The sequence below is a fragment of the Scylla paramamosain genome, chromosome 11 (assembly GCF_035594125.1).
Source record: "Scylla paramamosain isolate STU-SP2022 chromosome 11, ASM3559412v1, whole genome shotgun sequence".
NCBI classification, from domain to species: Eukaryota; Metazoa; Arthropoda; class Malacostraca; order Decapoda; family Portunidae; genus Scylla; species Scylla paramamosain.
The window spans coordinates 28,721,023-28,747,669 of record NC_087161.1 but is presented as its reverse complement, the minus strand read 5'-3'; the positions used below and the strand labels follow the sequence as shown (position 1 = coordinate 28,747,669).

The 26,647-nt window shown below is 41.2% G+C and overlaps 2 protein-coding genes, 1 long non-coding RNA gene and 25 other non-coding genes across 77 annotated transcripts in view; 27 read left to right on the top strand and 1 right to left on the bottom strand.

The window, feature by feature from the left end:
• Window positions 1-13,072, top strand: LOC135105223 (uncharacterized). 50 transcript variants are annotated; one of them, XM_064013342.1, is made up of 29 exons: window positions 1-148; window positions 261-318; window positions 492-569; window positions 931-1,011; window positions 1,377-1,457; window positions 1,818-1,898; window positions 2,256-2,336; window positions 2,701-2,781; window positions 3,144-3,224; window positions 3,585-3,665; window positions 4,023-4,103; window positions 4,468-4,548; window positions 4,909-4,989; window positions 5,350-5,427; window positions 5,785-5,865; window positions 6,230-6,310; window positions 6,670-6,750; window positions 7,111-7,191; window positions 7,549-7,629; window positions 7,988-8,068; window positions 8,433-8,513; window positions 8,872-8,952; window positions 9,315-9,395; window positions 9,654-9,734; window positions 10,093-10,173; window positions 10,538-10,618; window positions 10,981-11,061; window positions 11,427-11,499; window positions 12,781-13,072. In XM_064013342.1, exons 3-28 carry the CDS (start codon window positions 494-496, stop codon window positions 11,435-11,437), a joined length of 2,028 nt encoding a protein of 675 aa, XP_063869412.1. In that variant the 5' UTR covers window positions 1-148; window positions 261-318; window positions 492-493; the 3' UTR covers window positions 11,438-11,499; window positions 12,781-13,072. The 50 variants fall into 50 exon arrangements, with proteins under 50 accessions (XP_063869412.1, XP_063869416.1, XP_063869414.1 ...); XM_064013346.1 differs by lacking the exon at window positions 2,256-2,336 and having other exon boundaries at window positions 95-318; XM_064013344.1 differs by lacking the exon at window positions 2,701-2,781 and having other exon boundaries at window positions 95-318.
• Window positions 799-863, top strand: LOC135105305 (small nucleolar RNA SNORD31). The gene has a single exon (XR_010270796.1). It is a non-coding gene; the product is annotated as a small nucleolar RNA SNORD31 (small nucleolar RNA).
• Window positions 1,245-1,309, top strand: LOC135105326 (small nucleolar RNA SNORD31). Its single transcript, XR_010270815.1, has one exon. It is a non-coding gene; the product is annotated as a small nucleolar RNA SNORD31 (small nucleolar RNA).
• Window positions 1,686-1,750, top strand: LOC135105325 (small nucleolar RNA SNORD31). Its single transcript, XR_010270814.1, has one exon. It is a non-coding gene; the product is annotated as a small nucleolar RNA SNORD31 (small nucleolar RNA).
• Window positions 2,124-2,188, top strand: LOC135105324 (small nucleolar RNA SNORD31). The gene has a single exon (XR_010270813.1). It is a non-coding gene; the product is annotated as a small nucleolar RNA SNORD31 (small nucleolar RNA).
• On the top strand, window positions 2,569-2,633 carry LOC135105327 (small nucleolar RNA SNORD31). Its single transcript, XR_010270816.1, has one exon. It is a non-coding gene; the product is annotated as a small nucleolar RNA SNORD31 (small nucleolar RNA).
• On the top strand, window positions 3,012-3,076 carry LOC135105317 (small nucleolar RNA SNORD31). Its single transcript, XR_010270807.1, has one exon. It is a non-coding gene; the product is annotated as a small nucleolar RNA SNORD31 (small nucleolar RNA).
• On the top strand, window positions 3,453-3,517 carry LOC135105322 (small nucleolar RNA SNORD31). The gene has a single exon (XR_010270812.1). It is a non-coding gene; the product is annotated as a small nucleolar RNA SNORD31 (small nucleolar RNA).
• LOC135105321 (small nucleolar RNA SNORD31) lies at window positions 3,891-3,955 on the top strand. The gene has a single exon (XR_010270811.1). It is a non-coding gene; the product is annotated as a small nucleolar RNA SNORD31 (small nucleolar RNA).
• On the top strand, window positions 4,336-4,400 carry LOC135105316 (small nucleolar RNA SNORD31). The gene has a single exon (XR_010270806.1). It is a non-coding gene; the product is annotated as a small nucleolar RNA SNORD31 (small nucleolar RNA).
• LOC135105310 (small nucleolar RNA SNORD31) lies at window positions 4,777-4,841 on the top strand. Its single transcript, XR_010270800.1, has one exon. It is a non-coding gene; the product is annotated as a small nucleolar RNA SNORD31 (small nucleolar RNA).
• On the top strand, window positions 5,218-5,282 carry LOC135105309 (small nucleolar RNA SNORD31). Its single transcript, XR_010270799.1, has one exon. It is a non-coding gene; the product is annotated as a small nucleolar RNA SNORD31 (small nucleolar RNA).
• LOC135105320 (small nucleolar RNA SNORD31) lies at window positions 5,653-5,717 on the top strand. The gene has a single exon (XR_010270810.1). It is a non-coding gene; the product is annotated as a small nucleolar RNA SNORD31 (small nucleolar RNA).
• On the top strand, window positions 6,099-6,161 carry LOC135105328 (small nucleolar RNA SNORD31). Its single transcript, XR_010270817.1, has one exon. It is a non-coding gene; the product is annotated as a small nucleolar RNA SNORD31 (small nucleolar RNA).
• Window positions 6,538-6,602, top strand: LOC135105314 (small nucleolar RNA SNORD31). The gene has a single exon (XR_010270804.1). It is a non-coding gene; the product is annotated as a small nucleolar RNA SNORD31 (small nucleolar RNA).
• Window positions 6,979-7,043, top strand: LOC135105319 (small nucleolar RNA SNORD31). The gene has a single exon (XR_010270809.1). It is a non-coding gene; the product is annotated as a small nucleolar RNA SNORD31 (small nucleolar RNA).
• Window positions 7,417-7,481, top strand: LOC135105318 (small nucleolar RNA SNORD31). The gene has a single exon (XR_010270808.1). It is a non-coding gene; the product is annotated as a small nucleolar RNA SNORD31 (small nucleolar RNA).
• On the top strand, window positions 7,856-7,920 carry LOC135105304 (small nucleolar RNA SNORD31). The gene has a single exon (XR_010270795.1). It is a non-coding gene; the product is annotated as a small nucleolar RNA SNORD31 (small nucleolar RNA).
• Window positions 8,301-8,365, top strand: LOC135105315 (small nucleolar RNA SNORD31). Its single transcript, XR_010270805.1, has one exon. It is a non-coding gene; the product is annotated as a small nucleolar RNA SNORD31 (small nucleolar RNA).
• On the top strand, window positions 8,740-8,804 carry LOC135105308 (small nucleolar RNA SNORD31). The gene has a single exon (XR_010270798.1). It is a non-coding gene; the product is annotated as a small nucleolar RNA SNORD31 (small nucleolar RNA).
• LOC135105312 (small nucleolar RNA SNORD31) lies at window positions 9,183-9,247 on the top strand. The gene has a single exon (XR_010270802.1). It is a non-coding gene; the product is annotated as a small nucleolar RNA SNORD31 (small nucleolar RNA).
• LOC135105311 (small nucleolar RNA SNORD31) lies at window positions 9,525-9,589 on the top strand. Its single transcript, XR_010270801.1, has one exon. It is a non-coding gene; the product is annotated as a small nucleolar RNA SNORD31 (small nucleolar RNA).
• Window positions 9,961-10,025, top strand: LOC135105306 (small nucleolar RNA SNORD31). The gene has a single exon (XR_010270797.1). It is a non-coding gene; the product is annotated as a small nucleolar RNA SNORD31 (small nucleolar RNA).
• Window positions 10,406-10,470, top strand: LOC135105313 (small nucleolar RNA SNORD31). The gene has a single exon (XR_010270803.1). It is a non-coding gene; the product is annotated as a small nucleolar RNA SNORD31 (small nucleolar RNA).
• On the top strand, window positions 10,849-10,913 carry LOC135105303 (small nucleolar RNA SNORD31). Its single transcript, XR_010270794.1, has one exon. It is a non-coding gene; the product is annotated as a small nucleolar RNA SNORD31 (small nucleolar RNA).
• Window positions 11,295-11,359, top strand: LOC135105302 (small nucleolar RNA SNORD31). Its single transcript, XR_010270793.1, has one exon. It is a non-coding gene; the product is annotated as a small nucleolar RNA SNORD31 (small nucleolar RNA).
• LOC135105226 (outer dynein arm-docking complex subunit 3-like) lies at window positions 12,738-20,913 on the bottom strand. The gene is made up of 12 exons (XM_064013396.1): window positions 20,774-20,913; window positions 20,386-20,507; window positions 17,646-17,933; window positions 17,116-17,211; window positions 16,697-16,882; window positions 16,170-16,285; window positions 15,545-15,728; window positions 15,089-15,276; window positions 14,763-14,907; window positions 14,360-14,497; window positions 13,663-13,773; window positions 12,738-12,908 (listed from the first exon to the last, which is right to left on the bottom strand). The coding sequence occupies exons 1-12, from the start codon at window positions 20,847-20,849 to the stop codon at window positions 12,777-12,779; spliced, it is 1,782 nt and encodes a 593-aa protein (XP_063869466.1). The 5' UTR covers window positions 20,850-20,913; the 3' UTR covers window positions 12,738-12,776.
• The window catches only part of LOC135105228 (uncharacterized), a 21,558-nt gene continuing 10,543 nt past the window's right edge, over window positions 15,633-26,647 (top strand). The window contains exons 1-2 of the long non-coding RNA XR_010270760.1: window positions 15,633-15,730; window positions 20,799-23,295. This is a non-coding gene — a long non-coding RNA (uncharacterized LOC135105228). The remainder of the gene's footprint in view (window positions 15,731-20,798; window positions 23,296-26,647) is intronic.

The window sequence follows — 26,647 nt, the reverse complement described above, 5'->3', positions numbered from 1 at the left end:
ACTGAGCTTTGCTTCCAGTGATCAGTCACTTTTTTTCTCTCCATGTTTAACAGTTAACATACACAAGGTAGATGTCTCAAGATTATTGAATGCAAAGTATTCATTATTCAGGATTGTTCTGGTTTCAGGATTTGCTGTGAAAACAAAGGTGAGTCATTGAATTTGAATGTATTATGTGATTTACAATGAACGGTGAAAACCAATGAGGAAGATGGGAACATTGTTTTATACAAGACTTACTCATGATTGTGTTATTACAGGTGCTGATGCAACCTATGCCAGTTCAGTGTTGGGAATTCATTGTGGACATGATGTAAGGTGAGAATCCTCATAACAAGGTTGATTATTCCAAAATGGACATGTTGCCCTAATGATGAATCCTTACTGCACCAGTTTGATGTTGTGAGTGGTTGTTCTAAAAGTATGAACAAATGACTGGTGCCACTAATAGTTGTGTATTCAGCATTACTGATGTGTTGTCTTGTGTCCAGGGATGGCATGGGAAGGGCGCCAAGACAAGGAACAAGACCTGCCGCCATTTTCATCTGCATTATGTCTTCAGTGTTCTGGTGAGTTACAATGCAAGAACTCATTTTATTTCATGTTCAGGAGAGATCTTGAGAACATTAGTAATTTGTTTGAAAGCGTGCCACTTTAAACAAACATTGTTATGGATACTAAAATAATGGGAAAACCTTTATTTTATCATCCTTGCCGTGCATTTTGATTATCTCAAAAGGAAACTTCAGAAATGTGCGATGATGTTTTGGGTTTTATTTTCCAAGGTGTGTAGGTCAAAACTGACATGACGAATTTATACCGCCCCAGTCTGATGTTGTGAATGATTGGTTGTTCTGAAAGTCTGAACAGATAACTGGTGCCACTAATAGTTGTGTATTCAGCATTAGTGATGTGTTGTCTTGTCTCCAGGGACGCCATTGGGAGGGCGCCAAGACAGGGAACAAGACCTACCGCCACTTTCATCTGCATCAAGTCTACTTCTGTGTTCTGGTGAGTTATAATGCAGGAACTCCTCTTATTTCATATTCCGGAGTTACCTTGAGAACATTAATAATTTGTTTGAAAGCCTGCCACTTCAAAAATAGTTATGATGACTAAAAATGTGGGAAAAACTTATGTTATCATCCTTGCTGTGCATTTTGATGATCTCAAAAAGAAAAACTAAGAAATTGTGCAATAATGATGTTTTGGGTGTTGCTATTTTCCGAGGTGTGTAGGTTGCAAACTGACATGACGAATGTATACCGCCCCAGTCTGACGTTGTGAGTGATTGGTTGTTCTGAAAGTTTGAACAGATAACTGGTGCCACTAATAGTTGTGTATTCAGCATTAGTGAAATATTGTCTTGTCTCCAGGGATGCCATGGGGAGGGCGCCAAGATGAGGAGCAAGACCTGCCGTCAATTTCATCTGCATTAAGTCTTCCTCAGTGTTCTGGTGAGTTATAATGCAAGAACTCATTTTATTTCATGTTAAGGAGAGATCTAAAGAACATTAGTAATTTGTTTTAAAGCCTGTCACTTCAAACAAACCTTGTTATGATGACTAAAAATGTGGGAAAAACCTTTATCATCCTTGCTGTGCATTTTGATTATCTCGGAAAAAAAAACTTCAGAAATGTGCGATGATATTTTGGGTTTTATTTTCCGAGGTGTGTAAGTCGCAAACTGACATGACGAATTTATACCGCCCCAGTCTGACGTTGTGAGTGATTGGTTGTTCTGAAAGTCTGAACAGATAACTGGTGCCACTAATAGTTGTGTATTCAGCATTACTGATGTGTTGTCTTGTCTCCAGGGATGCCATGGGGAGGGCACCAAGACAAGGAACAAGACCTCCAGCCACTTTCATCTGCATTAAGTCTTCTTTGGTGTTCTGGTGAGTTATAATGCAAGAACTCATTTTATTTCATGTTCAGAAGAGATCTTGAGAACATTAGTAATTTGTTTCAAAGCCTGCCACTTCAAACAAACCTTGTTATGATGCTAAAAATGTGGGAAAAACCTTTATCATCCTTGCTGTGCATTTTGATTATCTCGGAAAAAAACTTCAGAAATGTGCGATGATGTTTTGGGTTTAATTTTCCAAGGTGTGTAGGTCGCAAACTGACATGACGAATTTATACCGCCCCAGTCTGACGTTGTGAGTGATTGGTTGTTCTGAAAGTCTCAACAGATAACTGGTGCCACTAATAGTTGTGTATTCAGCATTACTGATGTGTTGTCTTGTCTCCAGGGATGCCGTTGGGAGAGCGCCAAGACAGGGAACAAGACCTACCGCCACTTTCATCTGCATTAAGTCTTCTTCAGTGTTCTGGTGAGCTATAATGCAGGAACTCCTTTTATTTCATATTCCGGAGTTATCTTGAGAACATTAATAATTTGTTTGAAAGCCTGCCACTTCAAAAATAGTAATAATGACTAAAAATGTGGGAAAAACTTATGTTATCATCTTTGCTGTGCATTTTGATGATCTCAAAAAGAAAAACTCAGAAATGTGCAATAATGATGTTTTGGGTGTTGCTATTTTCCGAGGTGTGTAGGTTGCAAACTGACATGACGAATCTATACCGCCCCAGTCTGACGTTGTGAGTGATTGGTTGTTCTGAAAGTCTGAACAGATAACTGGTGCCACTAATAGTTGTGTATTCAGCATTAGTGATGTGTTGTCTTGTCTCCAGGGATGCCGTTGGGAGGGGGCCAAGACAGGGAACAAGACCTACCGCCACTTTCATCTGCATCAAGTCTACTTCAGTGTTCTGGTGAGTTATAATGCAGGAACTCCTTTTATTTCATATTCCGGAGTTATCTTGAGAACATTAATAATTTGTTTAAAAGCCTGCCACTTCAAAAATAGTTATGATGACAAAATGTGGGAAAAACTTATGTTATCATCCTTGCTGTGCATTTTGATGATCTCAAAAAGAAAAACTAAGAAATGTGCAATAATGATGTTTTGGGTGTTGCTATTTTCCGAGGTGTGTAGGTTGCAAACTGACATGACGAATCTATACCGCCCCAGTCTGACGTTGTGAGTGATTGGTTGTTCTGAAAGTTTGAACAGATAACTGGTGCCACTAATAGTTGTGTATTCAGCATTAGTGAAATATTGTCTTGTCTCCAGGGATGCCATGGGGAGGGCGCCAAGATGAGGAGCAAGACCTGCCGTCAATTTCATCTGCATTAAGTCTTCCTCAGTGTTCTGGTGAGTTATAATGCAAGAACTCATTTTATTTCATGTTAAGGAGAGATCTAAAGAACATTAGTAATTTGTTTTAAAGCCTGTCACTTCAAACAAACCTTGTTATGATGACTAAAAATGTGGGAAAAACCTTTATCATCCTTGCTGTGCATTTTGATTATCTCGGAAAAAAAAACTTCAGAAATGTGCGGTGATATTTTGGGTTTTATTTTCCGAGGTGTGTAAGTCGCAAACTGACATGACGAATTTATACCGCCCCAGTCTGACGTTGTGAGTGATTGGTTGTTCTGAAAGTCTGAACAGATAACTGGTGCCACTAATAGTTGTGTATTCAGCATTACTGATGTGTTGTCTTGTCTCCAGGGATGCCATGGGGAGGGCGCCAAGACAAGGAACAAGACCTCCTGCCACTTTCATCTGCATTAAGTCTTCTTTGGTGTTCTGGTGAGTTATAATGCAAGAACTCATTTTATTTCATGTTCAGAAGAGATCTTGAGAACATTAGTAATTTGTTTCAAAGCCTGCCACTTCAAACAAACCTTGTTATGATGCTAAAAATGTGGGAAAAACCTTTATCATCCTTGCTGTGCATTTTGATTATCTCGGAAAAAAACTTCAGAAATGTGCGATGATGTTTTGGGTTTAATTTTCCAAGGTGTGTAGGTCGCAAACTGACATGACGAATTTATACCGCCCCAGTCTGACGTTGTGAGTGATTGGTTGTTCTGAAAGTCTCAACAGATAACTGGTGCCACTAATAGTTGTGTATTCAGCATTACTGATGTGTTGTCTTGTCTCCAGGGATGCCGTTGGGAGGGCGCCAAGACAGGGAACAAGACCTACCGCCACTTTCATCTGCATTAAGTCTTCTTCAGTGTTCTGGTGAGCTATAATGCAGGAACTCCTTTTATTTCATATTCCGGAGTTATCTTGAGAACATTAATAATTTGTTTGAAAGCCTGCCACTTCAAAAATAGTAATAATGACTAAAAATGTGGGAAAAACTTATGTTATCATCTTTGCTGTGCATTTTGATGATCTCAAAAAGAAAAACTCAGAAATGTGCAATAATGATGTTTTGGGTGTTGCTATTTTCCGAGGTGTGTAGGTTGCAAACTGACATGACGAATCTATACCGCCCCAGTCTGACGTTGTGAGTGATTGGTTGTTCTGAAAGTTTGAACAGATAACTGATGCCACTAATAGTTGTGTATTCAGCATTAGTGAAATATTGTCTTGTCTCCAGGGATGCCATGGGGAGGGCGCCAAGATGAGGAGCAAGACCTGCCGTCAATTTCATCTGCATTAAGTCTTCCTCAGTGTTCTGGTGAGTTATAATGCAAGAACTCATTTTATTTCATGTTAAGGAGAGATCTAAAGAACATTAGTAATTTGTTTTAAAGCCTGTCACTTCAAACAAACCTTGTTATGATGACTAAAAATGTGGGAAAAACCTTTATCATCCTTGCTGTGCATTTTGATTATCTCGGAAAAAAAAATTTCAGAAATGTGCGATGATATTTTGGGTTTTAATTTCCGAGGTGTGTAAGTCGCAAACTGACATGACGAATTTATACCGCCCCAGTCTGACATTGTGAGTGATTGGTTGTTCTGAAAGTTTGAACAGATAACTGATGCCACTAATAGTTGTGTATTCAGCATTAGTGAAATATTGTCTTGTCTCCAGGGATGCCATGGGGAGGGCGCCAAGATGAGGAGCAAGACCTGCCGTCAATTTCATCTGCATTAAGTCTTCCTCAGTGTTCTGGTGAGTTACAATGCAAGAACTCATTTTATTTCATGTTAAGGAGAGATCTAAAGAACATTAGTAATTTGTTTTAAAGCCTGTCACTTCAAACAAACCTTGTTATGATGACTAAAAATGTGGGAAAAACCTTTATCATCCTTGCTGTGCATTTTGATTATCTCGAAAAAAAAAACTTCAGAAATGTGCGGTGATATTTTGGGTTTTATTTTCCGAGGTGTGTAAGTCGCAAACTGACATGACGAATTTATACCGCCCCAGTCTGATGTTGTGAGTGATTGGTTGTTCTGAAAGTCTGAACAGATAACTGGTGCCACTAATAGTTGTGTATTCAGCATTACTGATGTGTTGTCTTGTCTCCAGGGATGCCATGGGGAGGGCGCCAAGACAAGGAACAAGACCTGCCACTTTCATCTGCATTAAGACTTCTTTGGTGTTCTGGTGAGTTATAATGCAAGAACTCATTTTATTTCATGTTCAGAAGAGATCTTGAGAACATTAGTAATTTGTTTCAAAGCCTGCCACTTCAAACAAACCTTGTTATGATGCTAAAAATGTGGGAAAAACCTTTATCATCCTTGCTGTGCATTTTGATTATCTCGGAAAAAAACTTCAGAAATGTGCGGTGATGTTTTGGGTTTAATTTTCCAAGGTGTGTAGGTCGCAAACTGACATGACGAATTTATACCGCCCCAGTCTGACGTTGTGAGTGATTGGTTGTTCTGAAAGTCTCAACAGATAACTGGTGCCACTAATAGTTGTGTATTCAGCATTACTGATGTGTTGTCTTGTCTCCAGGGATGCCGTTGGGAGAGCGCCAAGACAGGGAACAAGACCTACCGCCACTTTCATCTGCATTAAGTCTTCTTCAGTGTTCTGGTGAGCTATAATGCAGGAACTCCTTTTATTTCATATTCCGGAGTTATCTTGAGAACATTAATAATTTGTTTGAAAGCCTGCCACTTCAAAAATAGTAATAATGACTAAAAATGTGGGAAAAACTTATGTTATCATCTTTGCTGTGCATTTTGATGATCTCAAAAAGAAAAACTCAGAAATGTGCAATAATGATGTTTTGGGTGTTGCTATTTTCCGAGGTGTGTAGGTTGCAAATTGACATGACGAATCTATACCGCCCCAGTCTGACGTTGTGAGTGATTGGTTGTTCTGAAAGTTTGAACAGATAACTGATGCCACTAATAGTTGTGTATTCAGCATTAGTGAAATATTGTCTTGTCTCCAGGGATGCCATGGGGAGGGCGCCAAGATGAGGAGCAAGACCTGCCATCAATTTCATCTGCATTAAGTCTTCCTCAGTGTTCTGGTGAGTTATAATGCAAGAACTCATTTTATTTCATGTTAAGGAGAGATCTAAAGAACATTAGTAATTTGTTTTAAAGCCTGTCACTTCAAACAAACCTTGTTATGATGACTAAAAATGTGGGAAAAACCTTTATCATCCTTGCTGTGCATTTTGATTATCTCGGAAAAAAAATTTCAGAAATGTGCGATGATATTTTGGGTTTTAATTTCCGAGGTGTGTAAGTCGCAAACTGACATGACGAATTTATACCGCCCCAGTCTGACGTTGTGAGTGATTGGTTGTTCTGAAAGTTTGAACAGATAACTGATGCCACTAATAGTTGTGTATTCAGCATTAGTGAAATATTGTCTTGTCTCCAGGGATGCCATGGGGAGGGCGCCAAGATGAGGAGCAAGACCTGCCGTCAGTTTCATCTGCATTAAGTCTTCCTCAGTGTTCTGGTGAGTTATAATGCAAGAACTCATTTTATTTCATGTTAAGGAGAGATCTAAAGAACATTAGTAATTTGTTTTAAAGCCTGTCACTTCAAACAAACCTTGTTATGATGACTAAAAATGTGGGAAAAACCTTTATCATCCTTGCTGTGCATTTTGATTATCTCGAAAAAAAAAACTTCAGAAATGTGCGGTGATATTTTGGGTTTTATTTTCCGAGGTGTGTAAGTCGCAAACTGACATGACGAATTTATACCGCCCCAGTCTGACGTTGTGAGTGATTGGTTGTTCTGAAAGTCTGAACAGATAACTGGTGCCACTAATAGTTGTGTATTCAGCATTACTGATGTGTTGTCTTGTCTCCAGGGATGCCATGGGGAGGGCGCCAAGACAAGGAACAAGACCTCCTGCCACTTTCATCTGCATTAAGTCTTCTTTGGTGTTCTGGTGAGTTATAATGCAAGAACTCATTTTATTTCATGTTCAGAAGAGATCTTGAGAACATTAGTAATTTGTTTCAAAGCCTGCCACTTCAAACAAACCTTGTTATGATGCTAAAAATGTGGGAAAAACCTTTATCATCCTTGCTGTGCATTTTGATTATCTCGGAAAAAAACTTCAGAAATGTGCGATGATGTTTTGGATTTAATTTTCCAAGGTGTGTAGGTCGCAAACTGACATGACGAATTTATACCGCCCCAGTCTGACGTTGTGAGTGATTGGTTGTTCTGAAAGTCTCAACAGATAACTGGTGCCACTAATAGTTGTGTATTCAGCATTACTGATGTGTTGTCTTGTCTCCAGGGATGCCGTTGGGAGGGCGCCAAGACAGGGAACAAGACCTACTGCCACTTTCATCTGCATTAAGTCTTCTTCAGTGTTCTGGTGAGCTATAATGCAGGAACTCCTTTTATTTCATGTTAAGGAGAGATCTAAAGAACATTAGTAATTTGTTTTAAAGCCTGTCACTTCAAACAAACCTTGTTATGATGACTAAAAATGTGGGAAGAACCTTTATCATCCTTGCTGTGCATTTTGATTATCTTGGAAAAAAACTTCAGAAATGTGCGATGATGTTTTGGGTTTTATTTTCCGAGGTGTGTAGGTCGCAAACTGACATGACGAATTTATACCGCCCCAGTCTGATGATGTGAGTGATTGGTTGTTCTGAAAGTCTGAACAGATAACTGGTGCCACTAATAGTTGTGTATTCAGCATTAGTGATGTGTTGTCTTGTCTCCAGGGATGCCATTGGGAGGGCGCCAAGACAGGGAACAAGACCTGCCGCCACTTTCATCTGCATTAAGTCTTCTTCAGTGTTCTGGTGAGTTATACTGCAGGAACTCCTTTTACTTCATATTCAGGAGTTATCTTGAGAACATTAATAATTTGTTTTAAAGCCTACCACTTCAAAAATACTTATGATGACTAAAAAAGTGGGAAAAACTTATGTTATCATCCTTGCTGTGCATTTTGATGATCTCAAAAAGAAAATCTCAAAAATGTGCAGTAATGATGTTTTGGGTGTTGCTATTTTCCGAGGTGTGTAGGTTGCAAACTGACATGACGAATCTATACCGCCCCAGTCTGACGTTGTGAGTGATTGGTTGTTCTGAAAGTTTGAACAGATAACTGGTGCCACTAATAGTTGTGTATTCAGCATTACTGATGTGTTGTCTTGTCTCCAGGGATGCCATGGGGAGGGCGCCAAGACAAGGAACAAGACCTGCTGCCACTTTCATCTGCATTAAGTCTTCTTTGCTGTTCTGGTGAGTTATAATGCAAGAACTCATTTTATTTCATGTTCAGAAGAGATCTTGAGAACATCAGTAATTTGTTTCAAAGCCTGCCACTTCAAACAAACCTTGTTATGATGACTAAAAATGTGGGAAAAACCTTTATCATCCTTGCTGTGCATTTTGATTATCTCAGAAAAAAAATTCAGAAATATGCGATGATGTTTTGGGTTTTATTTTCCAAGGTGTGTAGGTCGCAAACTGACATGACGAATTTATACCGCCCCAGTCTGATGTTGTGAGTGATTGGTTGTTCTGAAAGTCTGAACAGATAACTGGTGCCACTAATAGTTATGTATTCAGCATTACTGATATGTTGTCTCGTCTCCAGGGACGCCATTGGGAGGGCGCCAAGACAGGGAACAAAACCTGCCGCCACTTTCATCTGCATTAAGTCTACTTCAGTGTTCTGGTGAGTTATAATGCAGGAACTCATTTTATTTCATATTCCGGAGTTATCTTGAGAACATTAATAATTTGTTTGAAAGCCTGCCACTTCAAAAATAGTTATGATGACTAAAAATGTGGGAAAAACTTGTTATCATCCTTGCTGTGCATTTTGATGCTCTCAAAAAGAAAAACTAAGAAATGTGCAATAATGATGCTTTGGGTGTTGCTATTTTCCGAGGTGTGTAGGTTGCAAACTGACATGACGAATCTATACCGCCCCAGTCTGACGTTGTGAGTGATTGGTTGTTCTGAAAGTGTGAACAGATAACTGATGCCACTAATGGTTAAGTATTCAGCATTAGTGATGTGTTGTCTTGTCTCCAGGGATGCCATGGGGAGGGCGCCAAGATGAGGAGGAAGACCTGCCGCCACTTTCATCTGCATTAAGTCTTCCTCAGTGTTCTGGTGAGTTATAATGCAAGAACTCATTTTATTTCTTGTTAAGGAGAGATCTAAAGAACATTTCAAAAGAAAACTTCAGAAATGTGCAATGATGATGTTTTGGGTTTTATTTTCCGAGGTGTGTAGGTTGCAAACTGACATGACGAATATATACCGCCCCAGTCTGATGTTGTGAGTGATTGGTTGTTCTGAAAGTCTGAACAGATAACTGGTGCCACTAATAGTGTATTCAGCTTTACTGATGTGTTGTCTTGTCTCCAGGGATGCCATGGGGAGGGCGCCAAGACAAGGAACAAGACCTCCTGCCACTTTCATCTCCATTAAGTCTTCTTTGGTGTTCTGGTGAGTTACAATGCAAGAACTCATTTTATTTCATGGTCAGGAGAGATCTTGAGAACATCAGTAATTTGTTTCAAAGCCTGCCACTTCAAACAAACCTTGTTATGATGACTAAGAATGTGGGAAAAACCTTTATCATCCGTGCTGTGCATTTTGATTATCTCGGAAAAAAAATTAAGAAATGTGCGATGATGTTTTGGGTTTTATTTTCGAAGGTGTGTACGTCGCAAACTGACATGACGAATTTATACCGCCCCAGTCTGATGTTGTGAGTGATTGGTTGTTCTGAAAGTCTGAACAGATAACTGGTGCCACTAATAGTTGTGTATTCAGCATTAGTGATGTGTTGTCTTGTCTCCAGGGATGCCATGGGGAGGGCGCCAAGACAGGGAACAAGATCTGCCGTCACTTTCATCTGCATTAAGTCTTCTCCAGTGTTCTGGTGAGTTATAATGCAGGAACTCCTTTTATTTCATATTCCGGAGTTATCTTGAGAACATTAATAATTTGTTTGAAAGCCTGCCACTTCAAAAATAGTTATGATGACTAAAAATGTGGGAAAAACTTATGTTATCATCCTTGCTGTGCATTTTGATTATCTCAAAAAGAAAAACTCAGAAATGTGCAATAATGATGTTTTGGGTGTTGCTATTTTCCGAGGTGTGTAGGTTGCAAACTGACATGACGAATTTATACCGCCCCAGTCTGACGTTGTGAGTGATTGGTTGTTCTGAAAGTTTGAACAGATAACTAGTGCCACTAATAGTTTTGTATTTAGCATTAGTGATGTGTTGTCTTGTCTCCAGGGATGCCATGGGGAGGGTGCCAAGACAAGGAACAAAACCTGCTGCCACTTTCATCTACATTAACTCTTCTTCAGTGTTCTGGTGAGTTATAATGCAAGAACTTATTTTACTTCATGTTCAGGAGTGATTTTGAGAACATTAGTAATTTGTTTCAAAACCTGCCGCATCAAACATTGTCATGACAACAAAAAATTTGTGAAAACCTTTATTTTATCATTCTTGCTGTGCATTTTGATGATAAAAAAAAAAAGTTCAGAAATGTGCAACAATGATGTTTTTGATGTTGATATTTTCTGAGGTGTGTAGGTTGAAACTGACATGATGAATCTATACCGCCCCAGTCTGATGTTGTGAGTGATTGGTTGTTCTGAAAGTCTGAACAGATAGCTGGTGCCACTAATAGTTGTGTATTCAGCATTAGTGATGTGTTGTCTTGTCTCCAGGGATGCCATCGGGAGGGCGCCAAGACAGGGAACAAGACCTGCCGCCACTTTCATCTGCATTAAGTCTTCTTCAGTGTTCTGGTGAGTTTTAATGCAAGAACTCATTTTATTTCAGGTTCAGGAGAGATCTTGAGAACATTAGTAATTTGTTTCAAAGCCTGCCACTTCAAACAAACATTGTTATGAAGACAAAAAATATGGGAAAAAAACTTTATTTTATCTTTGCTGTGTATTTTGATCTCAAAAGGAAAAGCTCAGAAATGTGCGATAATGATGTTTTGGATGTTTCTGTTTTCCGAGGTGTATAGGTTGCAAACTGACATGATGAATTTATACCGCCCCAGTCTGATGTTGTGAGTGATTGGTTGTTCTGAAAGTTTGAACAGATAACTGGTGCCACTAATAGTTGTGAATTCAGCATTACTGATGTTTTGTCTTGTGTCCAGGGATGCCATGAGGAGAGCACCAAGACAAGGAACAAGACCTGCTACCCCTTTCATCTGCATAAGTCTTCTTCAGGTTAGTTATAATGCAAGAACTCATTTTACTTCATGTTCAGGAGAGATCTTGAGAACATTAGTAATTTGTTTCAAAGCCTGTAACTTCAAACAAACTGCAAGAACTCATTTTACTTCATGTTCAAGAGAGATCTTGAGAACATTAGTAATTTGTTTCAAAGCCTGCCACTTCAAACAAACATTGTTATGATGACTAAAAAATGTGCCCTTTCAAACCAGTAATTCTGAGAAATGAGACAATGAATGCATTCTTCACTTACATTTTCACTAATATACATTATATAATGTAAAATAATGCATAAAGTTGATCTAGCAAATTAAAAAATCAGATATGTTAGTGATCTTGAAAATCACTCGTGGAGATCCCAGAGGCTGGTTAGGCCTATCGGTATGAGTTGCCAGTTATGCCGCACTATGTGGTTTATGCATTTATATACACCATTGTCTGATGTGCCCCAGTCACGCTGCTAGCATGGGATGGTCACTTTCACGGACAGTGTGTGTGTGTGTGTTTTCTTTGAGTGGCTGCACACCACTGTCTAATATGATGTTCTCTCTTTCAACATATAAATGATTGCATTGTTTCCCAAAAAATTACTAAGAGAAGGCTAAGGTGTCCTGTCACTCACCCCGTTGAGTAAACACTTTTTCTACCCCTTCCTACCCCCATCGCTGCAGTTTTAACATGTGTGGGGATGGGGGAAGATAAATACTACTGCAAATGGCCAAGGAAAGGGGAAGGAGGATGTTAATGCTATGGCTGTATGTTTAATTTATTTGCTATATTTGCTGTGCACTAAACCCACACCTTTCCTCAAATACAACTACTTTTCATGTTAGCATCACTTTTCCTTGACTGTTCATCAGGGTTGGTTTGAATCAGAGTAAAAAAAAATTATGATTTAAATAAAAAATTCAATATACTGTATTTAAAATTATTTTAAGTATTGTATCAAGAGTAAAGAATTTTTTCAAATCATGCTGTTTGTAGGTAGAGTGTTCTTAGGGAAGTGAAACTTCATTAGAAGAGGACAATGTGAACATCTTCATTGTAAGGGCTAGACATTTCAGCATCAACTTGATGTCATCACCACTGACACTCTAGAGGGAGCAGGAATATTAACATTAAAAAAAAGACATTAAAGATTATTATTATTATAAAGATTTGTGAATTTATAGTGCAGAGGAGGCAGCAGAAGCAATGTTACATACACATAGACAGCAAGTTAGAGTGTAGTTTCTTGTCATATTTTCAAGACTATATCTTACCTTTCCATTTTAGGACTTGAAGGTGGAGACAGGACGATTCCTCTTGCGAGCCTTGGCCTCCACAATCATCTGTGCTTGTCGCTTGATAAACTTGCGTGTCAAGGTCTCCTCCTCTTCTCCACTATCTGCTCCTTCTTCAACCTGGAAAAGCATAGTGTTTTTTCTTTTTTTTTCTGCATCGTGATGTCGCATAAACACCTTGAAGTATATGGGTGTCCCATGTACAAGAGGTTTAATTGACTCGATCATTGAAATCAACTGGATGTGATTAACTTGTTACTTACCTAATTAAATTCATAATCTACCTTCTGGTTTTATATTCCTACTTGGTTCTCTGAACAACAGCTACACACTCACATTGCCAGCATCATTCATGCAATGGGAAACTTTCCAGAGAAATTAAGTTTCTTTATTTATTCCTTTTTTAATATCTAATGAAATTAATAGAGTTGTCTTAAGGCAGCTCACTTCAAACAAACTGTTATGTGCATTAGAGTACAGTACATTTATTGTGTGTAGGAAATGTGCTGCTCTTTGAATTTTGTGCTGCCAAGTATTCAGTGCATAAAAATATGAAGTGAAACACTAAAAGAACACCAAAAGTCAATCTTAAAAAAAAAAAAAAAGTATCAAGACACCTTAGAAAGTAAATTGACTGCCTCCATAAATCATCTTTTTGGGAGCAGCAGCATGAGTTGGCTAAAATAATTCTTGTGCCTTTGAATGGACTCTGTAACATGGAAGAATGCTGTTGCCATTGTTTAAGTAGCAACAGTGCTGTCCCATCCCACAGGATATTTGGCAGCTTCAGTTAGGTTCTCCATACATGGAGTGACCACATGGTGCACTCCTCTCCAGACTGAAGTGGGCAGTGGGTAGTGTGAGGCAGCCCTACCTGTTGCTGGGCAGCCTTGGTGGAGACAGTGCCAGGGAAGGACACTCTGATGTTCTCCGGGGAGGTCAGGATGCCACCATTCTCCTTCTCTTCTTCTTGCATTTCTGCCAGCTGAGGATGAGGAGTTAATGACACTTAGTTTATAGTGAAGGAATGTTTTCCTGTTCTAATCATGCCTTAAAACCAATCAGTTATGTCAGCCTTCTCTTGATGTGACACATCTTAGATACAGTTGAGGTAATAGTATTTGTGGGGATTCAAATGAACAAATGAACTGTGTTGGCATATTTACATAAATGATGTGTTTTGTTTGTAGTGGCTGCAAAACACCTTATGTACTTATTTTATTCTTGAAAATATTTTATGAGGTGTCATGAATCCATTGATGGGGTGAAGAGCTACTTTGATTGCTCTTAGCTGTATGATACATCATCATTCCATGTAGTGGCAGGTCTGTTGGTACTGGACAGGGATTTTTGTATTTCTGAATATGTTCCTACTTGATATCAGTTGATGCTAATAAGCAGCTAGTAGCTCACCGAATCATGCTAGGAGCGGTCTGAGCCATGCTACAAGTTCCTTACATATTTTTAAGCATCTTGCATTAGAAAAATCTGTGTTAAGAACTACTGCCGTAAGGAAAGGCACAAAGTGATCATTATGCAGCTGTAACTGTCTGTATACTTGCAGTGCTGACCTTGTGCTGGAGGTGTGCAGCATCACTGATCTGCTGCATGAGGATATCTGCCTGTCTTGTGTTGTACTCCATCAGTAGCACCAGGTACTCTAGTGGGGAGTTCACCTCACTCCGGACTGGACGTGGCTCCTCAGGGCTCTGTAAAACACGTCGTACTATGCAACAAACCATCAGTATGGTGCACGTCATTGTAGTGCACACAATGAAAAGCAATGCTGCCCACTACTCATCAAAGCATTTCCATGCACCTTTCATCTCCTTGCTACTTACAATAGCTTCATCCTCTCTCCCTTCATTATCACACTTCCTCAGTAGAACCAAAATATCAGCTGACCACTTAATCATAGCATCTCTCAGAATCTGGTAGCATTCATTGTGCACACTGCCACAACACACAACTCACTTCCAACTTCTCAGCGACATGCTCCAGGCCGGCTCTGACACCTGTGAGCACCTTCATGGTCCCATCAAGGCGTGTGGCCAGCTCCTCCTTCAGTCGTGCTTGTTCCTCCTTGCGTTGCCGCAGTTCATTGATTATCCCAACCATTCTGACAGTGACAAGGTAATGAGTTTAGGAGAGAACATTTTGTTACTTAGAAGGCAAACTATTTATCTCGTCCATTCCTACCACAATTCATATCATACACTACAACACTGGAATAATTATATAATGTGTAAACTTTACTGCTACAACATTTGTGTGAAGGGTGTGGTGTGAGGCAGGGTCACCTGGCGGCATCCTCAGTGGTGGTGTACTTGACGCGGTGCAGCTCCTCATGCATGGTTTCCTTCTCCTGCTTGAGGCGCGTCACCTCCTCCAGAGTGACAGAGCGTAGCTGACGGAGGTGTTCCCTGGTGTTGCCCTGTGTGGTGAGCCGCTCCACCACCTCATCCACACTGGTCACCCCAAGCACATCCTGCAATGAGGGATGACGGTGTGATCTTCATTCCAAAAGTCCTCTCAGGAATGCATCTTGTCTCCTTTTGGATTTTTAAGTTTTTATTGCAATGTGAGCCACAGCCCCATCACAGAGGAGGGACTACATCCTCACTGAAGTAAATTGGAAATTAAACTGAAATAAATTGCAGATTTTGTGGTCAATGCTGATGCTACAGTTAGAACTGAGCTTAAAATCTAATGGTTGGAGCATCCATGTGATTATTAAGATTGTTATGGCTACTCACCTTAAGCTTTGTAAAGACCTGTTGGTATTTCTCAAGCTCTGCCTCCACCATCTCCTGTGCGTCATGTGGGGTGAGCGGCGCAGCAGAGGGTGAGTCGCGGCGAGTGGGTGGTGAGCGCAACAGTGACAGTCGGCGGTCTGCAGCAGTGCCCATGTCCAGCACACGGCGCTCTTCAGCACGCCGCCTGTGAGTACATCATAATTAGGTGTTAATCTGTGTACTAGAAAGACAAGAGTGTATGTGGCCATTTGAGCTATACTTAAAGACCATATTCTGAAACACTTCTGTGCCACATCTCTACCACTTTCAAAAGTATTTGATTGAAATTACATGGTATGGTATGGTGGTTTATGAGACTGTCCCTTTCCATTGGGGGCCAATGTGGCTAAGACTGTGAATGATGTGTGTGTGTGTGTGTGTGTGGTGCTTTGTCTGGGCTATCCATATAGGATTGCTGGCCTGGTATATAGATAAATGTACAGTTGCTTCAAACAAATATCAGTATCAGGCAAATATCATAGGTATCTTCCACATAGTTCTCCCCTTTCCTGCCTGTAAGTAGCCCTCTCTTACCCTTTTGCCTGTATTCTGATAGCCTTTTTCTCCCACTCTCTTACTCTCTCACCTGTATTCTGACAGCCTCTTCTCCCTCTCTCTCTTGGTCTCATAAGCACATTCCTCCTCTTGGTGGAGCCGCGTCCTCAGGGAATCTCGTGTCTTCTCTGCCTTCTTCCGGGATTCCTGCATGGAGGTGGATGGGAAAGAAACAGAGAAGCATGAAGACTGAGCTTTTAATATGACCCTGAGGAAAAATATAAACTTGTATTCTATCTGATCTTCACACATATGTGCATTGTGGATCATACCTTTAGGAAAATTTTCAGTAAAGGGTACTTTCATTCCACTGAATTATACATATCTGTATAATTGTGTGGCAGGCTGACATCACTGCAAAGCCAAGACAAAGTCCCTTTACACACACACACACACACACACACACACACATACAAATATTCACAGTAAATAAAAAAAAAAAAAGTGGGAAATGACTGTAAGAGAGAGAGAATGGAAGGGAGAGCAGGAGAATGTGAGGAGAAAGGAGGTGAGAGGAGAATGGAAAGGAAAGAAGTGAAGAAGGCACAGTAGTCATACCCTGAGGTGCATGAGGGCTTCTTTCTCCTGGGTGAGGCGGGCATGGAGCTGGTCGAGGGTGGTGCGGTGTGCAGCAGCCTCTCCTCTCAGTGCTGTCACCATCGCAGAGTAGCGTCGCCGCACCCCCTCTGCCTCACTTACACTCACACCCACTCGCTCCAGCTCGTTCTCCAGCCCTATCAGTTCCTGGGGGAGTGGAGCAGAATGCTAACATCACAGTAACACAGGTATTATGGTGGACAAACCTAATGCTGGAGTGTGGACTATAGGAGACCATAACATCACTGTCTTCACAAGTCAAGAATTCCAGGAAAGATTACACAGAGAGAAAGTGAAGCTCACCTTCATTTTCTCTGCACCAAAGGTTTGACACAATTTGGTGTTATGTATGTGTGGTTCTGTTGGTTGCTGTCACCCACCTGCTGAAGCTCCTGGATGCTGGACTGTTCCAGCTGTGCACGTTCAGATGTTGCCTCGCCCAGCAGCGTCTTGAGGGTGGCCAGGCGGTTCTCGCGCTGCAGCCAGAAGGACGAGAGGATTGGGCTTGGAGGAATTGTAAAAGTATATGTGGAAATAATGGTGGAAACATTTCATGACATAGTCAGGAGGAGTGAGCAGTCCTTTGAATGAAAAGGTGTCATGGGCCAGAAATTGTACAAAACAGTACATACATGCAATGAAGCTCACAGAGGAAACACTCACTCTTGCCACTTCCACCAATTTCCATATTCATTATACACATCACATCATCAGTAAACCTTGCACTAAGCTCATCTTTGAATATCAATAGGAAAGCAATAATATTATCAATAACATATTAGCCTTTCAGAAAAGTTGTAAGAACAAATCAACATGTAATTTACACAATGTATGACTGCTGACACTGGAGATGTGACACCTTTGTTCCTATACGGCTGACTAACACACACACACACATGCACACACATACTTGAGAGCGAGTGTGGTGCAGGAAGTTAAGTCTCTTCACTTGGTCGTGGAGTCTGTACTGTGTGGCTGTTATAGTGTCCTCAGCTCTCTTCACCCTCAATGTCAGTCCTCCTCCACCTCCACCCCCACCACTCACACCCCCACTACTGTGACTTCTCCCACCCCCAGTCCCTCCACCACCACCACCCCTGCTTTTCCCTCCAGCACTAGTGGTTCCCCTGGTTTTTCCTCCTCCGGTCCCTCCACTGGTGCGCTGCTGAAGCACTCGTTCTACGCTCCTCTCACTCCCCTGTAGAGGAAGAGCATCAAGTTGAAGAACACCACACAACACGCACACACACCCTGCCCAGCACAAACTTTGCAGAGCTGTGAGTCCCTGCACATCATAAAGACTCCATTCAAAACACAAAAGAGAAATAAAATAAAACCATGCTCATCACATTTTGAGAGCTTTGTAATCATTTTCCAGACTGGGACATTTAGTCCCACCCTTAAAAATTTGCACTAAGTGTAGTACAAGAATATGTAGTATAATTTTGGCTCCTTAATTTATTCAAGAATTGTGTTAAATGGAATATGAGATGATGGTGATGATGTGCACAGGTGATCCAATTCATCTATGCATGCTGAATAAAATTATGTCTCCAGTTCAAAATGAACTGATTTGAAGATGATGGAAAGAAAATCTAAAGGATGAGCATTAAGTTTTATAATGCTTGCAAGGGATGAAAACTGGAGTATGCCATATAGTTTTGATAAGGAAAAAAAAAAAAAAAAAACTGGATAATGGAATATTGCAAAGCCTCAGAGCTATATAAAGTAAAACCTGATCAGTGTGTAATGAGATTGAAATGACAAAATATGAAAGAAATAATAAATTCATAAGATCTTTGCTTCAGTCCTGTACAATAAAGGAAGCACTGAGGGAGAGATACACAGTTAAGTAACTGCTGTTGTGGAAAGGAAAATCACAGGATATGTATTTAAGGTGAGGGTAACTTAATGATAGCAGGCATGAACATAACCATAGAAGTTGCTAGGTAACACGGTAATAATACATACTAATACTAACATACTGTATGCAAGTAAGACATCTATACAGAAGGCCACAGGTTTAGAATCCATGTGAAATAGAGCAGTTACAAAGAAATGCAGTGTGTATGGTATTTCCCCCTACTTATGACATCAACTTTCAAGAGAGAGGTTTCAAGACACTCTTCCTTGTAGTTTCAGATATTCCTTTTGCCTTGCCTTCTTTAGGGACTGACACCTTCAGCAAACATTTTTTCATCTTTTTTGGTGCCCATGGCCAGAGCCCCTCGCTTTCTATACACAAGCCCTTGACAAAGCACCACGTCATTCACACTTGAGCCCGCTGGTCCGTGATGGAAAGTTATAAATTTCGTGGGCAACCGTGCTACACCCCTCTCACATAATAGGAAAAAAAAAAGATGATGAGGGCTTGATAGGAGCACCAAAGTTAGGAGGAAGCATCATAGAGTGGTGGATGTGGTCAAACAGGATATCTTTGAGAGAGTTGAGTCATGTGATACAGCAGAGGAGAATGAAAGCTAAAGAAATGTATGAGTTTGCTGATGTGGTTGATATAAGGTGGAGTCTAATGGTAAGACACTCAAGAGTACTTAAAATAGGGAGAGCATCGGGGAGTAAGGAAGAGAGCTGGAGATTGACATGATGGAGTGAAGGGCTAAGGGAAAATTATTATAGGAGGTTCATGAAACAGATTTCAAAATATATTAGAAAAAGAAAAATGCAGTTTTGTTATTATTATGACTTTTTCTCGATTATTATTTATTTATTTACTTATTCGTTTAATACTATTATTATATTTTATTTATTTACTTATTTATTAAGGAAGACCTATAGTAGTGACATATATGATGTGTCGAGTTGTAAAGAGAACACCAACTCTCTCTCTCTCTCTCTCTCTCCTCCGTGGTGCAGTGGTTAGCCCGCCTGACTACGAATTCACAGACTTGCTCGAATTCCGCCAGTGGCATTCGGCTCACGGCTCAACCAGTTGTTCATCCTTCTTCCTTCAGGTTGGTCAATGAAAGTGTAGCTCGGGAAATCCTTATGTCACAGTGCCTTGTGTCCCGGGGTAAGGAATGACGTCATTTGGTCAAGTGACGTTCCATGTGACTTAGGCAATCATGTCCCTCTACTTTGGGTTTTCAGTCATGTGGTGATGTGGATGAGGTCTGAAGGTGGACGTGCCCTGGCAGGTTGTTGCGCTCTATGATCCTCTGCCCATTGTCTCGTGTCTTTGCCTTTCTCTCCCTCTTTTCCCTTTATCTTTCCCGTGATAGCAGTTCCATTTATGTTTTCCGGCAGCGTGTCCCGTAAATTTTAGCTCTTTTCTTTATTTGTTCAGGTGTTCAAGTTAGTAGTCATGAAGATGTCGTCCACCACACTCAAAGGCCAATTGAGGAGATGAGCGTTGAAGCCACGGAGTTATAGCAGTTATAACAACGTATATTTTGGGTGAAGCTTTGGGTACTATGGAAATAACTTTAGCCCTCTGATTTCCAGATACTGATTATTTATTTCTGAGCAAAAATCTGAATGAATTGCATTAATCCTCCGATAGAAACGCTGAGGTTATTTGAATATTATCACGGGGCGTTTGACCAAAAAATCTGTGTGTGTATGTGTGTGTGTGTGTGTGTAAGACACAGTAGCAATCAGCCATAAGGAGAGGCAGCAGAGGATGATCTCACCTGCTTGGCTTCCTGAATCTTGATATGGAGGAGCTTGATCTCAGCACGCAGGCCGATGATTGCTGCCTTATTAGCGCGCTTCTCTCCCTCACTCTCCTCGTAGAAAGCCTTGCTTTCGCCCTCTGCAACACACCGCCTCACGTCACTCGTCTGGTTTGTTTCGCATACCTCTTGATGATGTCAATACTACTGTTTCTGCTTAGACTACTACTGCTTGTGCTCCTGTAATTACTCTGCTGCCATCCTGCACGATTAGCAGCAGCAGCAGTAGTAGTAGTAGTAGTAGTAGTAGTAGTAGTAGCTTACATTAGCGTTGCATTTCCTTTTGGACCAGACTACATTGGTGGTTGGAAGTACCAGAATGCTTCATAATACCGTCACAACTTACCTGAGAGCTGTATTTTCTTCCTCAGGTCCTGGATTTGGCTGTTGACCTTCGCCTTCTGCTCAGCTATGGAAGGCATGATGGCCCGCCTCACCTCTCTTGCACCGGCGACCCACTATGATAATGCTGCCTTTCTGGCCCCGACCCCCACACCTTCCTTACCTCACACTTTCACACAAATTACAGCACGTGGTTGTAATAGCCTTCCCAAGTCTAAGATGTCACACTATTTGCAGCATTTCCATCCGTAACTCTCACTTTCCACAACTTACGAGTTTCCTTTTCCCCTTGCCACGATTCACGACCTAAGCTTAGGAACTAGATCCGCAACATACACAAGTATGCACCCCTATGAGACTCACAATCACAATACACCGCGCCCTGGTAACTAATCAACATCCAGCTAGCACGGGGTACGACACGAGGCTATTGCTAATACGCCCTACTGGCTTTCACGCGGTCTGCTGGAGTGTGACGGCGAATTTGTTGATCTTTCCGGTTGCCATGACACCAGTGCGCTATATGACCTCACTGTTGCTGCGTCCCTGTGAACAGCCAGCCAGTCAGTCACTCATTTCTCTGGAACAAGATGGTGCATTTCTTCCGTCTGTCTGCTGTCACGAGTGCAGAAGAGGCTTGTATAATGCGAAAGACGAAAAAAGACATGAGAGAAACCTGATGAGTGTGTCCAGTTCCTTACCATTGCTGCATGTGACAACTGGGAAATCTCGTAATGCAGAATAACTAGTTTGGTTAATGAAATGCAGAGAGAGAGAGAGAACAAAACACAGGTACGTCAGACAAGGATCAAGGAAAAGATAAAGATGAGCTTAAAAGCAAGCAAAAACTAGAGTGACACACACACACACACTTTATTATGATTTTAGCGATGGTTTAATGAGGATCCTACATTATTGATTAGAAGAAGAAAAAAGCCCACGAGAACCCAAGTAATAATTTAAATAATCTCTGTGGTTTCTGAAAGCAATCCATATAAGATGCTTCAGCGTTTCAAAATACTGCTCCACGCTTGGTAATATTCAGAAACGCATTGCTCTCTGTCCACAACTACTTTCAAGGGCCACAGCTAAGATTAGCCGGATTCTTAGCAGTGTTTCTCCTGATCGTCATGTAGAAATGTTAATTTGTCACTAGAATCATGAAAAAAAAAAGAAAAACACTTCAACTAGAGCCTTTTGAAAACAGGTGTGGCCAGAAGTGTTTCAGAATACGGTCCCATATAGTTCAGACAGCTTGGCAATCACCTTCGCAAGTGGCAGTCAAGTTACATCACTGCCTAACCTTCACCTTCCCACGGCCCACGAGTTGAACCCTTGACCTTTAGGCTCCCGGCGTGCCTGACAGGGTGCAGGGGGATGGTCAGGCAGGGCAATATTTAATAACTACATGACGACACCTCGAGCAGCACCTCCCTCCAAAGCAGCAGCAGCAGCAGTTAAAGGAGTTTCTGTTACCTCTCAAACTTTCGTACCGCTCGCTCACTCAGGCCAGCAGGTGCACGTGGCTATACATTCTCTCGATCAATTTCCCTTTCCTGACTATTCAATGCCGGTGTGCAGGTGTTACAGAGACTGTTAACTCTATAATTAAAATGAATAGGCCCACGGATATAGTAAACTGATGCCAAAAGGTATCTTCCACGTAGCACATATGTAGGATAATAGGATACCTAACCGAGAATGACTGAAACCTTTCATTACACTTCCTTCGCTCGTGTGACTTTTACTGAAGTGATTTAATGGGTTTTGGGAGGAATGTGCGTTTTAGGTAAAGAATGGTATAGGTGGACTGAGTATGGTACGTACTGTACATGCATTCACTGTTGGCAGGGAGAGCAAGTAGGGAGCATGAATGGGCCAGCAACGAGAGAGGACCTTGCTATCCACTCAAGAGTTCCTAGGAAATAAATAAATAAATAAATAAATAAAAATAAATAAATAAAGATAAATAAATACAAATAAATGAATAAAAAAATAAATAATAAAAAAAAAATACGCTCATACAAGAAACAAAATGACAAAGAAAGCAAGGCAAGAAGCATCATCAAATAGTCCTGAAGAAGGTGCAGCCTACATGAAGACTGGCTGATGAGATAATACTGTGTTTTTTTCCATAAATGTTGAGGAATTTACTTGTAGTACGTCAGGCAGCGGCGGCACCACTAGCTTCCAGCACACTGGCTTGAAATCGCCAGTGTGAGATGAGGCGCAGTGAGGAGTGTATGCTGGCCGTCAATGTGGTGCTCTCAGTATTTTGCAACCTATAATGTAGTAATGAACGTCACGGGAATCAAGGAGTGAGTGAAGTGTGTGTGTTAGCCATGCAGGGATGTGGTAGTGTTGAGTGTGCAGCAGGCGCCGGGAGGGTGGCTGGCGTGTGAGTGGGCACCCGCCGCCGCCGCGTTCACTCCTCAATCTTCCATTCAAAGTGACGGATTAAAGAAAAAATAATAATAACTCCGGAGTGACCTAACCCGAGGAAGCTGACCTGACCCCGCCACACAGGTCAGTAGTGTGTATGTGTGTGCGTGTGATACTAACTCAGGGACTAGGAGTGGAGCTTAGCTAGTTAATTTGACCTCATTTTGTGATTAATAAACTAGTCACGTGTGTGTGTGTGTGTGTGTGTGTTTGCATTAACTTGATTAGTGCATTTGTTACCGATCTAATCTACTATACATTACTTTGTTATAATGTCTGAGTAATTAAAAGAGAAAAAAATACTATTAGAAGAAAATAAATATGAAGTTTGGGGTGGAAGATGTAAGCAGCGGGATGCAGGTTACCAAAACTTTTAACATCAATTTATTTATGCGCCTCTTGTGTGTTTTAATATACTTGCTACTGGTTTGTTAAATTCTCTCTCTCTCTCTCTCTCTCTCTCTCTCTCTCTCTCTCTCTCTCTCTCTCTCTCTCTCTCTCGGTAGGTGGATTCGTGACATGGGCCGAGTTATTATTGTATTGAGGAGAAATTGGAGGGACACACACACACACACACACACACACACACACACACACACACACACACACACACACACACACCAATGCAGTAAACACTAACCCCAACAACAACAACAACAACAACAACCATTACTACTACTACTACTACTATTACAATAAGAACAACAATAATAACTACTCTTGCTATTCCCACTAACCTACTACTACTACTACTACTACTACTACTACTACTGCTACTACTACTACTACTACTACTACTACTACTACTACTACTACTACTACTACTACTACTACTACTACTACTACTACTACTGTTATTGTTGTTGTTGTTGTTGTTGTTGTTGTTGTTCCCATATTTCTCGACAGCAGATTGGATGCGAGTAAAATGAAGTTTGAATTAATAGTTATGTATTGATGCACGTGATAAGAAACTTAGATTACCTGTGTGTGTGTGTGTGTGTGTGTGTGTGTGTGTGTGTGTGTGTGTGTGTGTGTGTGTGTGTGTGTGTGGTGAAAGTCGTCGGTCTGTACGTACGTACGTACGTGTGTGTGTGTGTGTGTGTGTGTGTGTGTGTGTTAGATGGAAAACTCCCAGTGCATGAGAGAGAGAGAGAGAGAGAGAGAGAGAGAGAGAGAGAGAGAGAGAGAGAGAGAGAGAGAGCTTGCTAAATGGTGTTCAGTGTGCATAAAACTCCTTGCCTGTGCCTTTCTGTTCGTACACATTAATTTATTCACGGGCGCGTCACCACCACCACCACCACCACCACCACCACCACCACCACCACCAAAGTCAGTATGCACGTGCGCAACCTTCACTTCACCCTGTCTATATTAAAATGTCCCGTCTGAGCCGTCTCTCTCTGCCTGCCAGTTGCTGTTTGTAGGCGAGAGAGAGAGAGAGAGAGAGAGAGAGAGAGAGAGAGAGAGAGAGAGAGAGAGAGAGAGAGAGAGAGAATCGTTGACTTAAATTATTACGAATGTCTGTCACTTCCCATCTGTTCTGATAATCTTTTGAATTTTAATTTGATTTTTTTTTCTTGTTTATTATATAGTACGTACGTATGTTGGTGTAATACATTGGGGATGTTCAGTTTCGTGTGTTTTTGTTTATATTTTCTTTGTTGTTGTTGTTGTTGTTGTTGTGTACGTGTATGTATAGAAATGTTAGAAAAAAAACGTCTTTTTACATTGATTCTTGCATTATGATGGAACAATTATTAAACATTATTATTTGTTTTGTTTCAGTCTTCTTCTTCTTCTTCTTCTTCTTCTTCTTCTTCTTCTTCTTCTTCCTTCTTCGTCTTCCCTCTCTCTCTCTTACCTTCGTCATTTCTCTCACCTCTTCTCTCCTTTTTCCCTCCCTGTCATTTCTCCCTCACCTGATGTGGACACCTGTAGCAGCTGTTATCTCCCCTCCTCTCTCTCTCTCTCTCTCTCTCTCTCTCTCTCTCTCTCTCTCTCTCTCTCTCTCTCTCTCTCTCTCTCTCTCTCTCTCTCTCTCTCTCTCTCTCTCTCTCTCTCTCTCTCTCTCTCTCTCTCTCTCTCTCTCTCTCCTCCCACTCCTCCTCCACACGAAACTTGCATCCCCTCACCAGTTCTCTCCCCAACTTGTCCCTTATTACTCTCTCTCTCTCTCTCTCTCTCTCTCTCTCTCTCTCTCTCTCTCTCTCTCTCTCTCTCTCTCTCTCAGTGTCAATTCACCACATGAAATGCCACCAAACACACACACACACACACACACACACACACACACACACACACACACACACACACACACACACACACACACACACACAGATGTTTTAGTCATGACTGGTGGGGACTCTCTCTCTCTCTCTCTCTCTCTCTCTCTCTCTCTCTCTCTCTCTCTCTCTCTCTCTCTCTCTCTCTCTCTCTCTCTCTCTCTCTCTCTCTCTCTCTCTCTCTCTCTCTCTCTGTCAAGGTTGATATTGGCGAAGGAAAAAAAGTGCGTTTGACTGATAACAGGAAGAAGAGGAGGAGAGGGAGGAGGAGGAGGAAGAGGAGGAGGAGGAGGAGGAGGAGGAGGAGGAGGAGGAAGAAAAGGAAGAAAGAAATAGAGCCACGTTTTTGTGAGGACAACAAATGGACATGAATCATTTGGTTCAATTAGAGAGAGAGAGAGAGAGAGAGAGAGAGAGAGAGAGAGAGAGAGAGAGAGAGAGAGAGAGAGAGAGAGAGAGCACCCCACTAAATCCAAATTGAGTGGTATACGCCCCTTGAATCTAGGATCTAAACGAGAGAGAGAGAGAGAGAGAGAGAGAGAGAGAGAGAGAGAGAGAGAGAGAGAGAGAGAGAGAGAGAGAGAGAGAGAATCTGAGCTACATTTCATCACGTGCGTGAGTGGAGGTGAGAATGAAACACACACACACACACACACACACACACACACACACACACACACACACACACACACACACACACACACACACACTCTCTCTCTCTCTCTCTCTCTCTCTCTCTCTCTCTCTCTCTCTCTCTCTCTCTCTCTCTCTCTCTCAATGTTATGGTGTTACGTGTTATCTATGCCTTCAGTTTTTGTTTGTTAGTTTGTTGTTGTTAAAGAGATAATTTTACATCAGTTATGTTTATCTATTCTGATATTGAGAGAGAGAGAGAGAGAGAGAGAGAGAGAGAGAGAGAGAGAGAGAGAGAGAGAGAGAGAGAGAGAGAGAGAGAATGTGGCATAACCTAAAACATACGTACGTACATACAACACCATACCAGCAAATTATACGGACCAATTCCTTCCTACATAAAAAAAAAATAAATAAATAAATAAAAAAAAATAAGCCTTAGGGAGAAGTGAAGTGTGTCCCTGTATCTTGACATTAGTGACTGCTGCTAAGGGTCGGAGGCTTGGGTGGGTGTGTGGAGT